This window comes from Rattus norvegicus, chromosome 2 (assembly GCF_036323735.1).
Source record: "Rattus norvegicus strain BN/NHsdMcwi chromosome 2, GRCr8, whole genome shotgun sequence".
In the NCBI taxonomy this organism is placed as follows: domain Eukaryota; kingdom Metazoa; phylum Chordata; class Mammalia; order Rodentia; family Muridae; genus Rattus; species Rattus norvegicus.
In genome coordinates this window covers 171,568,415-171,583,508 of record NC_086020.1, presented here as the reverse complement: position 1 = coordinate 171,583,508, position 15,094 = coordinate 171,568,415, and the positions used below count along the sequence as shown (strand labels likewise).

Here is a 15,094-nt window from a genome sequence, read left to right as displayed (position 1 = left end):
ATAGCAATGAGCCACTCACCCCTGAAATCAGTAAGTAATGGATCTGCTTTCCCCAGGTTTACTCCGGACTTTACCTCTTCCTGGGTCATCCGTGAACTGACGCTGGTCACTGCTGCAGAGCTAGAGTTCCACTTCACACTCAACGTGACCCTTCCTCACCACATGCTGCCCTTGTGTGCAGAGGTGGTTCCTGGGCCCAGCTGGGAGGAGTCCTTCTGGAGGCTCACTGTCTTCTTTGTCAGGTAAACCACTGCCTTTCCCATCCTCCCCTCAGGCAGAGTAGTAAATCTTGTGCACTTACTTGGAATACAAGGTGCCGAGTGTAAGAATGCACAGGGATTGAATCGCTTTCAGTCCTCTGGCGTGTGGTCGAGACCAGGCAGTAAGGGGCCTGTAGTAAGATTTCAGGAAACTGCCTGAGAGTGCTGTAAGTGCTGTAGGACCTGGCGCATAGGTCATGGTTGTGTTCTACATGCATTCTTGGTGGCCACAGTGACAGTTCTGAGAGCTTATAGTCTTACTAGCTCAGCCCAGTGACTATTTGACATTACAAGACCACAATGATCCCTTAACACTAACTTTATTTGGAAAATACCTTTAAACATTGAATTGTGTCAACCTTATGAATTTGCACCATTTTAAAGAACTAGATGCTTTTTTTAAATCTTTAAGAAATATCAGGGGTTGGGGATTTAGCTCAGTGGTAGAGCGCTTACCTAGCAAGTGCAAGGCCCTGGGTTCAGTCCTCAGCTCCAGGGGGGGAAAAAAAGAAAGAAAAGAAAAGAAATATCAGGAATTGCATCTTACATTTAATGAAATGTATTACCATATACATTTATAGCTGTTTTCTGGTATTCATCCACCACTGTTCTGTAATAAAAAAGTCTTTTAGCTTTGTTTTAGGGGAATTTTTTGCTTGTTTGTTGTTTTGTTTTTGCAGTAGTCTCATTATGTTGCCCAAACTGGACTCAAGCAGTCCTCCTGCCTCAGCTTCTGAGTAGCTAAAAACGCAGCTATGTTCTACTATGCCTGGCTTATAGTGGGTCTTCATGCTGTTCAGAGTCTTACAGTAAAGAATGGCATTGTTTCCCCCCCAGTTTGTCCCTGCTGGGTGTGATTTTAATTGCTTTTCAACAAGCACAGTACATTTTGATGGAATTCATGAAAACAAGACAGAGGCAAAATGGCAGCTCCTCCCCCCAGCAGAATGGTGATCCAGTGGATATGATCAGCTCCCATTCTCACAAGTAAGCAGCCTCACCTGTGTGCTGAGGGTGGGTTCACACTGCGCATTTCTGATTCCTCTCAAGGTAATAGAGGTTTATACCACACTTTTGTGGCTTGTGTGAACAGCTGCATTATTTTCTTAGTCTTTGTGTGAGGGTGTGGCTTACGGGTGGCCTCATCAGCAGAAGCCTCATGGGGCTTTGAAAGGGAGGAGGCTGGAACCGCTCAGTGCCTGGTACCAATTGCTGCCAGCCTTGAATATTAGAAACAGAAGCGAGGTTGGTCCACTTTGCATTCTACTAAATGTATTTCTTCTTATATTCAGAAGCACTTGTAAGAACTTCCTCGACACATACAGCCCATCTGATAAAGGCAGAGGGAAGAGCTGCCTTCCAGTGGGCCCACCCCTGAGCAGGCTCCAGAATGCTGCCAAGAGGAGCCCAGCCACCTATAGTCATTCTCAGAAAAAGCATAAGTGTTCCTTCTACTACAGCAAACAGAAACCCAGTGCATCCACGGCCAGCAGTGCCAACATTACCACTGAGGAGAAGCAGACGGTGACCCTGGCAAGCTCCCTGTCTGCAGCCAAGGAAGACCTTTGCACTAACATCCTCAATGAGAACTGGGCCAGCCTCAGATATGCCAGTGGTGTGAATGGCAGCTTGCAGAGGAATTTAACCCTTCCCAAAAATGTACTGAACAAAGAAGAAAGCTCACTGAAAAACACAGTTGTCAGTAATACTTCTTCAGAATGCAGTATGAAGGAGGGAATACAGACATGTATGTTTCCTAAGGAAACTGACAGTAAAATTTCAGAACATGTGGCTGAGCTCAAGGAACAAGAGCCCTGTCCACAGAAGACTTCTAAGAAGCCACCTGAAAGTACTTTGCCCAAAACCCCTCCTCAGTACCCTCAGTCAGACTTGCCAGAAGTTTCCAGGAAACATGGTAATCTTGGTCACTCCTTGATGGTTCTCCTTTGGTGTCTTGTCTCTTCCAGTGAGATTTGGTCTCACCTGTAACCTTGAGAGCAGTGTGATGCTACCCCTCCTTCTCTTCCTCTCCCAATCTCTCTTTCTCTCTCCTCAGATTCTTGTCTGACTTAACACAGGACATGGGGTCACAAAGGAAAACTACTGTGCCCAACTGTGACCTGTGATTTGAATTGTGGGAGCCGAGTGCCTTTGTGCATGATTTTAGCAAAGGCATAAATGTTAAAATTCAAACTGGAGTTTTAACATGAGGCATCTGATGTAGAATGTTGTGGCTAAGAATTTCAAGTTTGGAACAAAGTGGAGTGCTACTATCTTATGTCACTGTTGGGAGGATACTGAAATAGTTCTAATTCTTTGTTCTCAGCTTTAGGCTTTTTGTTAAGAGAGAGAGAGAGGGAGGCAAAGAGGGAGGGAGGGAAGAAAGGAAAGAAGGAAAGAAAGAAAGAGAAAAAAATAGTTGCTCTAGACAGGATAGACAGGGAACCTAACTAAACAGATCTATACCAACTTTTCTTTCTTTTATATTTTTGTTGTTTCTTAAATCTATTTTTATTCTTGGTTTTGTTTTGTTTGTTTTGTTTTGTTTTGTTTTGTTTTAAGACAGGGTTTCTCTGTGAGGCTCTGGCTGTCCTGGAACTCACTCTGTAGACCAGCCTGGTCTTCAGCTCAGAGACTGCCTGCCTCTGTTTTCTGGTGCTGGGATTAAAAGTGTACACCACCACCACCTAGTTTCACCAACTTTTCTAATAGCTGCAGCATGTCCTATTCTGTGACCCTGCTTCTCTAATAGCATCTCTTATTGAAAGAATACAGGCGTTTTCTCTGTGACAGAGGCCGTTGACAGAGGAGGAAATCATCAATACACCCTAGTTGATGCCTCAGCCTCTGACAGAAGCGCTTGCACTACCTCTTCTCTGCCCTGCTCCCTTTTCTTTCTCTGACCAATATATTAGCACATTCCTGTATCCGTTGGGGAAACTGTTTCTTTGTTTAGACAGGATCTCCTTAGGTAGCCCTGGCTGGCCTGGAAGTCACTCTGTAGACCAGGCTGACACAGACTCAACAGATCTACCTGGCTCAGCCTCCTGAGTACTGGAATTAAAGGCATGTATGTGTTACAATACCAGTCAGCCTTTGATCTTAGCTGTTAGTACTTGTTGGCCAGCTTCATGATACTGTAGTGAAGTATCTCTTAAACAATGAACTTGCAGAGAAAGATTTACTTAGGGCAAAGTTCTGGAGCTTCTAGTCCAAAGTGAAGTGGCCTATTGTCTTAGCATCTGACTGGGGTTCAGCCAGCAAGGTGGAGAGAATGTCTCAGAAGAATACATACATCATGAGCCAGGAGACAGAAAAGCCAGTGTAGGGGGAAGAGATCGAGCCTCAGAACCCACTTTGAGGGCACATTCCCATGATCTGAGCACCTCCCAAAAGGTCTGCCTCCTAAATGTCACTGCCTCTCCCAGTAGGCAGCCTGGGGGCCAAGGCCCATGCTCAAACTATGCAAATTTCATTGCTGTCACTTGTCGATACTGAAACGAAGGTTTGTAAAAGCTCTAAACTAATTCTAAAGAGCTTTGTGCATTTGGCACAATCCTTAGATGGAATTTTGACTATTCCATAAAGACTATTCTGGTATAAAAAATAGTTGGGGTTCTCAGAAAGGAGTGTGCACTATAATTCAAATTGTCAGGATCTACCATCAGGGCTCCCCATCAATCCGAACAGTGCCCCTGTGCCCACAAGTAGTGAATTAAACACCAATCGATTCTGTTCCCTACCCTCCGTCTGTCTGATTTTATCTGCATTAGGTTCCCTTTTTGCCTGGCTTACTTCATTTGTATAAAGTTCCTCAGGCTGCCTCTTTTAACCAGGATTGTAATTCCACTTAAAAAAAAAATCTTAAGTAATATTCATGCTGGGTTTGGCAGTGTCAAATGTACCCGATTATACAGTAGTCCATTCATCCGTTGGTGGACAGCAGGTTTCCTCCCTTGGAACATTGTGAATGCTGACAACACAGTAATGTTAGTGACCCACCCCCAATTTGACATCTTTTAAGACTGGAGAACTTTTATGTAAGTATATTTTCACTTTTAAACAAAGTTAGTTTCTGGAGAACCATGGTTATAAAATAATTGTGCCTAAATCTCATTAAATTAATGGAAAAACATTTACCTATTGAGAATATGAATGGAAAAATACTAGAAGCTGATTTTTTAAAATTTATTCAAGGAAATAACCAGCAAGTGCCTGTCAAGAATGAAGTAGACAGCTTTGAGACTGTGAAAGCAGTTGATACAAAGCTATCTTCAGTAAAGAAGACTCAGAGGGAATCTCCAGAAGACACGTGCTCTGAGAAGCAGGACTCGCCTTCAGCAGAGGTCTGCATTCCCATTCCCTGTCCTATCAAAGAGCAGAGCACACACTGAGGGCAGGCGGGATAGACACCTCTGATAAGTATAGTAATTTCTCTGTAGATGGTAGCAAAGGTTTCATGTCATTGCTCAGAAAGTTTTATCTTTTGATGTATGTGAGTGATGGTAATATGATTTCTAGTGAACCTAGGTCACTTTTATTCTTTGGGAGAACTCACTATAAGCAATGGGTTAATTCCTAGTGAGCGCAGTAGAGCAAACCGGCCCAGAGACTGCTCCGTCTAGTTAGTTCTGACATCTCTTCCTCAAAGCGGTCTGGGTGAATTGCTTATCTATTCTTGTCCTACAGCTACTATCATCTTTCTTTTCTCTAAAATATCAGAAAAGTAATTAATGTAATAGAAGAAAATTTTCCTGCAGTGGGGGGAGAGTTCAATTGGTGGATGACAGTGCCCATTCTGTAGGTCTGAGAACATTGATGCATAACAGGCAAAGGTGCATTCTACATAATTCATGAAACGTGAGGCATAAAGAGTTGGCCCAGAACAAGGAACACAAGAAACACAAACTCCAGCTTGCTTCAGACGTCTCTATAGGGACAAATGTCAGAAAGCAGTTGCAGTAGTTTCCAATCCCATAACCCCACACTGATGTAAGTGATAGCCTATGCTGGGCAGACCTAGCACTGCGCTAACACTCCCCAGCTACGAGGCCCTTCGCTACGTGCAGTTCCCCCACCACGTGCTTCTGCTCCATCTCTGCTTCTTCCCTTCTCATCCTTCCCTTCCTACCCACCCACCCCTTCTCTCCAAGACCTCCCCCTTTTCCCTCTACTGCTCAGTCACAGGCTCTAGTCTTTATTGACCAGTAAATGGGGAGAAGGTTCACATGTGATCATCAGAGTGCATGATCAACCACTCGTCCGGGGGCCACACCTCTCGAGGAACAGAATTAACATCAGAATTCAAACAGCATCAAGACAGCCCACAACAGAAAATATTAGTGCGATGTCATTGGAGAATAAAAATGTGAGCAAAAATATTCTATCCATTCAACATGAGATGCAAATGTGGAGGTAACAGCAAATATTTAAATGAAAATGAGCCTGCAGCCTTGTCCTGAGGAAGTCAGGTTAATGAAAATCCACCACACTAAATAGAAACGAACATTCTGGGCTGCAGAAGCTACATTAAAGGTCTGGTATTGACATTGGATTATTTTATATCCAGAACTAAAACTAAATAGCACCAATAAATCAAAGTCAGATTTCAAATACTAAAAAAAACTAACAATGAAGATATAGTAATATTTAAAAACATTTAGAAGGTGGAGATGATCAAAGGCAGGTGGAATTAATTTTAACTGTGATCATTCCTGGTAGGGGGCAGGCTTGTTTTGTTTTGGAGACAGGCTCTCTCTACATAGCTCTGACTCTTCTGAAAGTCACTATGTAGACCAGGCTGGCCTTGAACTCACAGTGGCCTTTCTTGCCTCTGCCTCTTGAGTGCTGGTATTAAAGGTGTATGCCACAATTTCTGACCCTTAAAGAGATATTTAATGAACTAATATATAATGCAGAAAAAATGTTAGAAAGTTGGTAATTCCTTTAGTTCTACTTTGGTCACTTAAAAAAATAGATTCTTACAAAATTGGACCATAATGTTTGTCTAAATGTTTGATCTAAAAGTTACTCATTGTCTTGATGTCACCTTGCCCTTTACCTGCTCTGTCACCCTTATGTATGTGTAGGTTCATGGAGAGATACTCAGATGGAAGGTTTATGAACTAGCCTGGCTATTTCTACATTCCAGGCTGTGCTATAGCCTTTAACTTGACACAACAAGCATGCCCCTTGTTTAAATTACATGGAAATACTGCAAAATAAGTAAGCCTAGACATTGCAGAGTGGGCTGAGAGACGCACAGGGACTTGCATGTAATCAAACTTCAAGACTAAAACTGGGCTACAGGATTCTGGAAAGCTCTGGAGGGGGTGGCATCTTGTACAGGTATAGTACACAGAAAGGTCAAAGAAGGCTGGCAGCAGGCATGACAGATTTTCCAAGAGTATCCAACAGGGCACGGGGCTGGAAGCATCTAGGGAGCCCATCTGGTTGAAAGACAGCTACCCACAGGGAAACATGGGAGGAAGAGCTCTTGGACCCTCCATGTTGGGACCTCCAGGCAGGAGTTAGGAATGGGGGTTTCCCCTATGGAGCTGGACCTGAAGCAGCCTGACTTTATTTCTCTAAAGGAACACACACACACACACACACACACACACACACACACACACACACGTATTATATATGCTTTTGAATATATATGAACTGATAAAATGAATATATGAATATATGCACATACATGTGATACGCACATATATAGTATATATTTCTATTTAGACTGACTTACCAGATGTGATCTGTATAGTTCAACAAGGGCAGTTTCACAGTGCAAAGTCGGAGAATCCTGTAGTTGTTTAGTCCATGAGACTGTCTCTGCAGTCCCAGTCTAGTGCTGGAGTCCCATAGGATTCCTGGACAGCTGCTGGTTCTCAGTCTGTGTTGGAATCCTGAGGGAGTTGGATTTAATACTAGCTACAGCATCTGGATAGACAAACTCACCAGTAAGACTGAGAGCAAGCAGGTTAAAAGCAAGAGCTTCCTTCCCCGTGTCCTTTTATATGGGCTGCCATTGTATGGCCCAGATTTAGGGGACTGTTCCTACCTTAAGTGATCCAATCAAGAAAATCCCTCACAGATGTGCCCAACCTCTGGCATTCCAGTTGAACCCAGATGTAGGTCAGGGTGGCAATCAAGATCAACCATCACACTTTCTCTACAACATGAGCGAAGGTGTGGCTGAGTCTCAACGCTGCTGGATGATGTTGGGGTGCGTGTGAGGCAGAGGAGTGGAGATGCAGGAAGGTGCACAGAAACAAAATCACCACATTCAGGATAGGGAATTAGTGAGATCTGGAGCTGAGTATGGAGTCAAGGTTCCCTTTGTCTCTCGTGGCCCCGAGAAGCAGAGGTGATGCTGCTGGCTCCCTCTGCCACACATGTATAGAACTCCAAGCTCTGCCTCCAGCCCCAAGTCTTGCCTACTCCTTGGGCCAGATGAAGTCTTGTATACGAGGCCCTTCGTTATGAGGGTGTTTTGTTTTTGTTTTAGTTTGATATTTTCTTCTGTTCATCTCAACTATCACATCATTTGAGGGTTTCTCTGGCCCCTAATCAGGCCTGCACTTGCATACACTCTGGGTCCGGCTGTCCAGCCATCTGCATGCACTATTGGTAGCTTGCTTAGCGGGCTGCCAGACTAAAGGTTTGGGACATTCGGAATGGACTTTGGGACCCAAGAATGTGCCCTAGGTTGGAAGGTAGATATTCTGGTGCCATCATGTGGCTGATCGTGGTGATTGATTGCCTTGGTGTTTCTGTGTCCTGTTCTCTGGGTTTGTTCTTTCAGATCTGTGCACTGCACTGTCCATTAGAGAGAGTCACTCAGTGAGCACACCCTCTCAGTGAGAATAGCATGCATGCAGTTTGCAAGTTTCTTTTTCTTGCTCATACTTAGGGCCTAACTTCATAGCTTGGAAGATTCTATAAATCTATTGTATACAGACAATGTTCCTCTAGCTCTCTCTATTAGCAAGGACCTGGCTTAGAAGCCATAGACTAAATTTAAACCTTAGCTCTGGGTTTTTATTTTCTCTTAAGTGCTTGTGTTTGTTTTTTGTTTTTAAAGAAAAGCAATTTATGGGCTGGAGAGATGGCTCAGTGGTTAAGAGCACCCGACTGCTCTTCCAGAGGTCATGAGTTCAATTCCCAGCGACCACATGGTGGCTCACAACCATCTGTAAAGAGATCCGATTCCCTCTTCTGGTGTATCTGAAGACAGCTACAGTGTACTTATATATAATAAATGAATAAATCTTTAAAAAAAAAAAAGAAAAGCAATTTATGACTGCATAAACATAAAAAAAGAAGGGGGAAAAAGATCTACCATGCATCTAAAATGTTATGTTGTTTGAGATTTTCAGCTTTTTTTTTTAGTGTAAGATAGTTAAAAGTAGGGGCTGGGGATTTAGCTCAGTGGTAGAGCGCTTACCTAGGAAGCGCAAGGCCCGGGGTTCGGTCCCCAGCTCCGAAAAAAAGAACCAAAAAAAAAAAAAAAAAAGATAGTTAAAAGTAACTATTATTTACTATTGTGTATATATGGAAGTTTTAATCCTGATAGTCTCATGTGGTTGAGCATTGAGTGGGAAACAGCTACTCCATCATCCTCCTGCAGGCAGACGTGAGGGCTGCATTTCCTTTTTGCTTCATAAATAACTTTGATGAACGACTGTGTTCCTAACTCTTGACTGGTTCTGACTCCCCTGTGATGGTTGTGGCAGGACCGACAAGTGCTGTCCTCAGTGCTGTCAGACTACCTTCCTTCCTGGAGGTTGTCTGCACTGACTTTCACCTGGGTGGCAGTCGAATGAGCTGGCCTCACTCTCCCTCAAGCACCATTTATTTGAACAATCTTTTGTTGTTGGGCTCAAGGCCCCCACATGCTAAGCTCATGCCCTACACTGAGCTATACCCCTAGGCCTTATAAGCAAAATATTGGGCACGTGATAGATGAACAATAGACTTAGGTTTGGGGCGTGTTGTTGCTGCTGCCGTGGTTGTTTACTTCTGGGTGGAAACAGTTGTGTTTGAGTTTTTTATTTTGTCTAGGGAAAAATGAACATTTTCCTCCACTTTGTATGTGTTTAATATTGAGTGCTGGAGGAAGTTTTTTAATCATCCATCCAAAATCCCACCATTGGGAGACAAACTCCGTAAACTAAGTAGGCAAGCACTGTTCTAGTATGCTGCTACACAGCCGTGACTTGGTATTCATGAATGTAAACATGCTATTATAATCACACTTGCTTTTTAAAAAATGATACAAGATATGCTTACATACACCGATCTATCTAAGCACATTGTTTTATTATGAAGTATTCTGGATAAACTCATCTTTTTTCATCTTTTCTGTTTCTTCCTCAAAGGTGATATCCTTTACCTACTTTGTATTGGATGTTAACCCTTCCCCCTCCTTCTCCCCCTCTCCCTCTCTGTCCCCCTCTCCCTCTATGAAAGCTTCAGAAATCTTTCTCCATTTGACTTCCATTAATCCCCACCTCTCCCAGGGAGCTCATGGAGTAGTTCAGTAATGAATATGGAGACCAAGGAGCAAGGTTTAGGCTCACAGACACTTGTGCATCCACGTGGCCCTTTCCTGGCTTGCCCGCCTCCTCAGGAGACCCTTTTCAGCAGAGCACAGTCAGCCCTGGCTTCCTCTTGCTCTTGGTTCCCTGCTGGATTCCTTGCCCATTTGTACAGCAGCTGCTTGCTGCTGACTCTGGAGCCCTTCTCTGCTGTTAGTTGCTTAGCTCTCGCTTCCCAAGTCAGAGGTCCCTCTGTTCTTTGACTTTCCTGTTTGTGCCCTTAACCTTTCCCCTAGCAAGTGGCTCATGGACTCTGCTTCTCAGACCTCTCACTTGGCCAAGTCCCCTGTGCCTGCATTCCCTTCGCCTCCTCATCCCCATAGACGTTATGCTTTAGACTCCCTGCCCCCCCTACTCAGCCATCCTAGAGCTAGGTATCCATCCTGGTGCTTGTGCAGGCTGACAGTTCAACCATACTGGCTTCAGAAAGGCAGGCAAATATTAGTGACCCCTGGCCAGGACCATCCCTTAACCTGTGCTTGTTCTTAGACAGCAAGGCTTGGGTGGACAAGCCTTTGCTGGCCCTTATAGGCAAGATGGGCCCAGTGGGGAAGGACATAGACAAAGCACCTCAAGCAGCAGTTAGTGGAAAACAATAACCCAGTGAGTGCATGGGAGCCATTGTCCTGCCCGTGCCTGTGCCTGTTTACCCTCAGACTAACGCCCTGGAGAGCAGGTCTTTCTGTGTTGGACTTATAATATTTTTAAGTACATGTAGAGTTTTAAAAAATCACTTATTTAATATTAGAAGGACTAAAAGAATATAAAAAAGAAAGCAAAACTCCCTGGTCCCACTGCCTGTGTGAGTGAAGCTCCATGCCGCCGTCTCTAGGGTTCCTTTTTATGTTGCACATGCAGGAGGTGCTGATGTCCTGGACTTAGGACAAGCAGGGACCTGAACACTTAAGCTGTTCTCTTTCTCCTTCCAACTCCCCTTAGCCAAATGTCTGTTAGCTTGCAAGGTTCTTACTCTGATTTCTGGGCCACCATTCTGCAAAGGATGGTGAAATGAGCTAATCTGCTTTTTTTCATGAAAGAAGTCTTAACCAATAGAAAAGTTCTGGTCCCGGAATACCTCTGGTCACGGGGACACCTTTGTATTTGTGAGTCTCTCAAACCTGAGAAGTCCATGGAGGCGGCAAATCCTTCCGAGCTGCAGGAGTGCTGTTAAACCTGAGTCTCTGGGGCGAGGGGAGGGGGTAGCAGAGAAGGTGCACACCCTAGAAGATGGGGAAGATGCTTTAACCAAAAAGCTGCCCCTAGTTTGGAACATTCTCTGGTGGTCTGGATGTTCACAAAAAGTTGATCCCTAATGAATTAGAGTAGAGACATAGCTTGTGCCTTCCGGGGTTGTTCTGATTTTGCTGAGCAGTTGATTCAATGAGTTACAGGCACCAAACATCCAAGTGGAGGCAGGAGGTTTACCACAGCCGCCTGTGTATCATTGGCAGATCTTTCCCTCTCAACCCCTTGGGGGTTTTGTAAGCAACAGTTTTACCTTTTCTGCTGTCTGCCAAACCCCAGTGAGCAGAGACAGAGAAAGGCCCTTCTCGGGTCTCCAGAGCTGAGCTGTCCTGGATGCAGATAGAGTTAACAAAGGCGGTTGTGTGTTTCTCGTCAGATGGTGTCCAATTGTGCCCTCTTTCCTCTTCAGCAGGACGATCCCTACAGGAAGAGGAAGCTTCAGGAGAAAAGAGAAGGAAACACACAAACCCTCAATTGGAATAAAACTCGAACATGTAGAAAACACAAGAAAAGGGCCTCTGTCCAGGCCCCCAGGTATGCCACTCCTGCAGCCCCTTCCCAGTTCAACCCAGGTCTCCATTTCATAGTCATCTGTCTGTAGGCTTAAGTGGGCGCACAGCACAGGGCGGTGCTGTGTGCACACTGAAATGTATTTGCTGAATCAGAGTTTCTCATTGTAATTTTACTTCTTAAAATACTGTAACGTGACCCTTTAAGACTTCTATTTTTATCTGTCTCATAAAATGCTAAAAGCTATGGGAGATTTTACAGAAAAGACCTAAGCAGTCCCTTATAACATGCTCCCTATGAGGCTGGGTACTGTGCCTTAGAAACCCTGCTGTATGGACTTGCATTTCTTTATCTGGAGTGGGTAGGGGACTAAACAGTGTCTGTGGAAGTTCTGTGTTGCTGGGATTCCAGGGGTAATCCCTAAATCTACTCTACTGTAAGTTTCTCAGCTCGAAGATTTTTTTTAAACCAGATCAGCAGTGTGTACATTCATTCTGACTCTACATCCCGCAAAGTGACCTTCTCGTTCTGGTTTTTCATCTTTGATTCCCAGCACACTGCACACATGTGTTGGAGCCTCCAACAGACGTGTTCTCCTTCCTTTGCTTATCTACAATTAGGCTTTCCCAGTTCCTCAGTTCTCCCTTGTCTGCAGGATACCCCTTCGCAGTGCCCCAGTTTTCTACAGAACACTCCATTCCAAAGTCTGTCACCTGCCCTCAGCAGTCTCTAAACAGCATGAAAGCCAAGGCAGCTGCCTCCCTCTCCCTTGTGCAGGCTTTTCTTTTCAGTCCTGGCACCAGAGGCACCACCTTGTGAGCTTGGCTAGGTGCTCCAGCGTGCTGTTTGTAAGGTCCTCTAGCCTTGCACATTCGAGCAGGTATGAGGTTCCATTGTGCTATCAGTGATCATTCTGAGGGCTCAGAGCACCCAGGAAGGCTGTCACCAGTGAGCTCAGCACTGGAGGAGGATGGCATGGAGCTCATCCCCCATGGTTCAGCATTGCCAAAGCTCTTCCTGGGTCCTAGTCTGCATTCCAGGAAGACAGTCAGTTGGAAATAAACATGTTACATACCACACCATATATGGTTATTTATTTGACAATTGGAGTGCAGTATTCTGTATATAGGGAACATTGGGCCTTTTTGTATTCTCCTATATGTTTTTTTCATAAATTATACTCAGCACTTTAACGTACTATAATTTCCTAAATAGGAACATAAGAGTACAACTTCACCAAGTAACCCTAGAAAACCTTTTAAAGCATATTTCTGAGATCCATGCAAATAATCAAATTGTTTAAAAGTAACTAGTAATTACTCTGTGTCTGCTCATAATTGAGAACATGGAAGACATAGGCAGGCGCTGCTGGACTGTGTCTCTGGTTACCTCTTTTGTCCTCATCTTTCTGCCTTGATCAGAAGCCAGTGACATCCTGCTCTGCATCTCCCATGTCTATGCTGCTTTCTTGTCATCCCATACGCCTCACACAGGCACTGCCATGACCTGTGAAGAGAACTGTTTCATTTCTCACAGGGTGCTTCTATACATTTTCTTTAAATAAAAAAGAATGTATTAGTGTGAGCACACAGTGACATGTGGTGGGCCTCTCTTGCTCATCCTCTGACAGGACTCAGAGAGGAGGCCTCAGGTTGTGATTATTACCTGACCTATCTCCAGCAGAAAGTGTGTCTGTGTAATGAGATAGAGATGTGATCTTTCTCACAGCTCTCCCAGGCCTTCTGAACAGAGCGAACAGAGGCTTGTCTGCAGTGATGTCAGAAGCTGGTGTGCACAGGACAGCACTGGGGAGACGTGTAAAGCTGGCATAGAAATCGTGGGCGACTCCCCTGTTCGGAGAGAGGAGGGTATGTAGCACAGAGCTATCAGTGGTGTCCTTGTGATCTGTCCTTAAAGCTTTCAAGAAATGTCATTTCAGCTGTTGTTTTCCAGGCCACATAGCCCATTGGCAACTCCAACAGAAAGTTGTCAGGGTTAGGTCAGAAAGCACATGCCCATTTTAGCCTGAACATGGCCGCTATCCCTGAGCTCTGTCCCTCCTCACCTGTCTTTGTGCATACTGTCGAAGGTACAGGACCAGTGTGCACAGGCCTCAGGCAGGGCCCCTTGGGGAAAGAGCAAACAGAGCCATGTAAGGAAGGGTGTCCCACTTTGGAATTGGTGATTTCTGCATGGCTCTTCAGTTTCTGGATCAGACTGCTGGTACACCAGGGGTCTGCTGGGTAGGGCCCCAGGAGTGGGAGCTGTGGGGACACTAATGCCAGAGCCAGTATAGGAGAAGGGTTAGGAGACCACTGAGGGTGGCAGTTGGAGGATAATCTGTGATCCGGTCCACACCCACACACCAACATACTAGCTCCACTGTGCACAGTGGACACCAAGGCAACGGTCTCTATCCTTCTTTCTTAGTGATCCCCTTGAAAGATGGGTGTTGCTCTCCAATCTTAATTGGGCATCAGTAATCAGCAATCTATTAAAACCTGGAATAAACATTATAATAATACAGGGGGCATTATAAGTCTCTCATCTATCTATAAAATAGACTCAATTTTCTTGATAAAACTTCTGTTCTAAAACCATTTGTGTGTAATTCAGTCTGTTTTGCAGTTTGAGGCTCAAATCCCACGCTAGGCAAATGTTCCTCTGCTGAGCTCCACAGAACCTTGGAGCCATTCTTGGCTGAAGGTTCTACCTTGTCCTGCTGTCTGTCTGTAGGCAAACCAGACTTAGCTTGTGCCCTGCTGCGCCCTCAAGTCCTGTGGTCATTTTTCACTAGCTGAGCAGAGGTGGCGACTGTGAACATACCCTGTCCTCCTTACCCCTTCTCCACTTGCTCCCAACGGCACGAGTGGGAACTGCCTTGGTGTAGCAGAACCCCTCTTCTGCTTCTCCAGACAGTTCCTACCAGAAGTCTGAGAAGAAGTGTGCAGACAAGTTTTGCTCGGACTCTAGCTCTGACTGTGGCAGCTCCTCTGGCAGTGTGCGGGCCAGCCGGGGCAGCCGGGACAGCTGGAGCAGTAGCAGCTCTGACTGTGACAGGAAGCCAGTGGTGGACATACAGCAGTTCCTGCCACCTGGTGAGTCAGAGGCCCCTATCCTGCTTGCAGCCAGTGCAGGGGTACCTTTTAGAGGATGGAGCAGATGCTCTGTGACTTTCAGGCTTGCCTTGCTTCCCTCCGGCTGTCTGCTTAGCTCTCTTCCTTTCTCCTAATCTCCATCATTACTAGTACTGTCTCATTTCTGTCTTTGAAACACTTCAAAGACCTGAACAATTGTGGATCTTGTTTATTGTATAAAGTATTTCACAGAACTGACTGCTTTTTAACCATTTTAACTGTACAGAGCAGTGGCATAAAGCAGTTGATTCATACTGTACAGCCATCACCGCCAGCGCTTTCCATCCTTCCAAACCGAGACTCTGCCGTTCAGTAGTAGCTCTTGCCCCACCCCCAC

The 15,094-nt window shown here is 45.0% G+C and overlaps 1 protein-coding gene across 10 annotated transcripts in view; it reads left to right on the top strand.

Annotated features, from left to right (window-relative positions):
* Positions 1–15,094, top strand: part of Tmem131l (transmembrane 131 like) — a 134,102-nt gene that overhangs the window by 106,266 nt on the left and 12,742 nt on the right. For 6 of the 10 annotated variants that reach the window (XM_039103734.2, NM_001399525.1, NM_001399524.1 and 3 more), the window contains 7 exons: positions 57–242; positions 1,098–1,247; positions 1,553–2,175; positions 4,458–4,606; positions 11,520–11,644; positions 13,349–13,488; positions 14,536–14,718. In XM_039103734.2, the coding sequence (XP_038959662.1) occupies positions 57–242; positions 1,098–1,247; positions 1,553–2,175; positions 4,458–4,606; positions 11,520–11,644; positions 13,349–13,488; positions 14,536–14,718 (1,556 nt within the window). Of the gene's footprint in view, positions 1–56; positions 243–1,097; positions 1,248–1,552; positions 2,176–4,457; positions 4,607–11,519; positions 11,645–13,348; positions 13,489–14,535; positions 14,719–15,094 lie in introns of those variants that run through there. The other 4 variants (XM_006232547.4, XM_063282520.1, XM_008761116.4 and 1 more) reach the window with 4 other exon arrangements.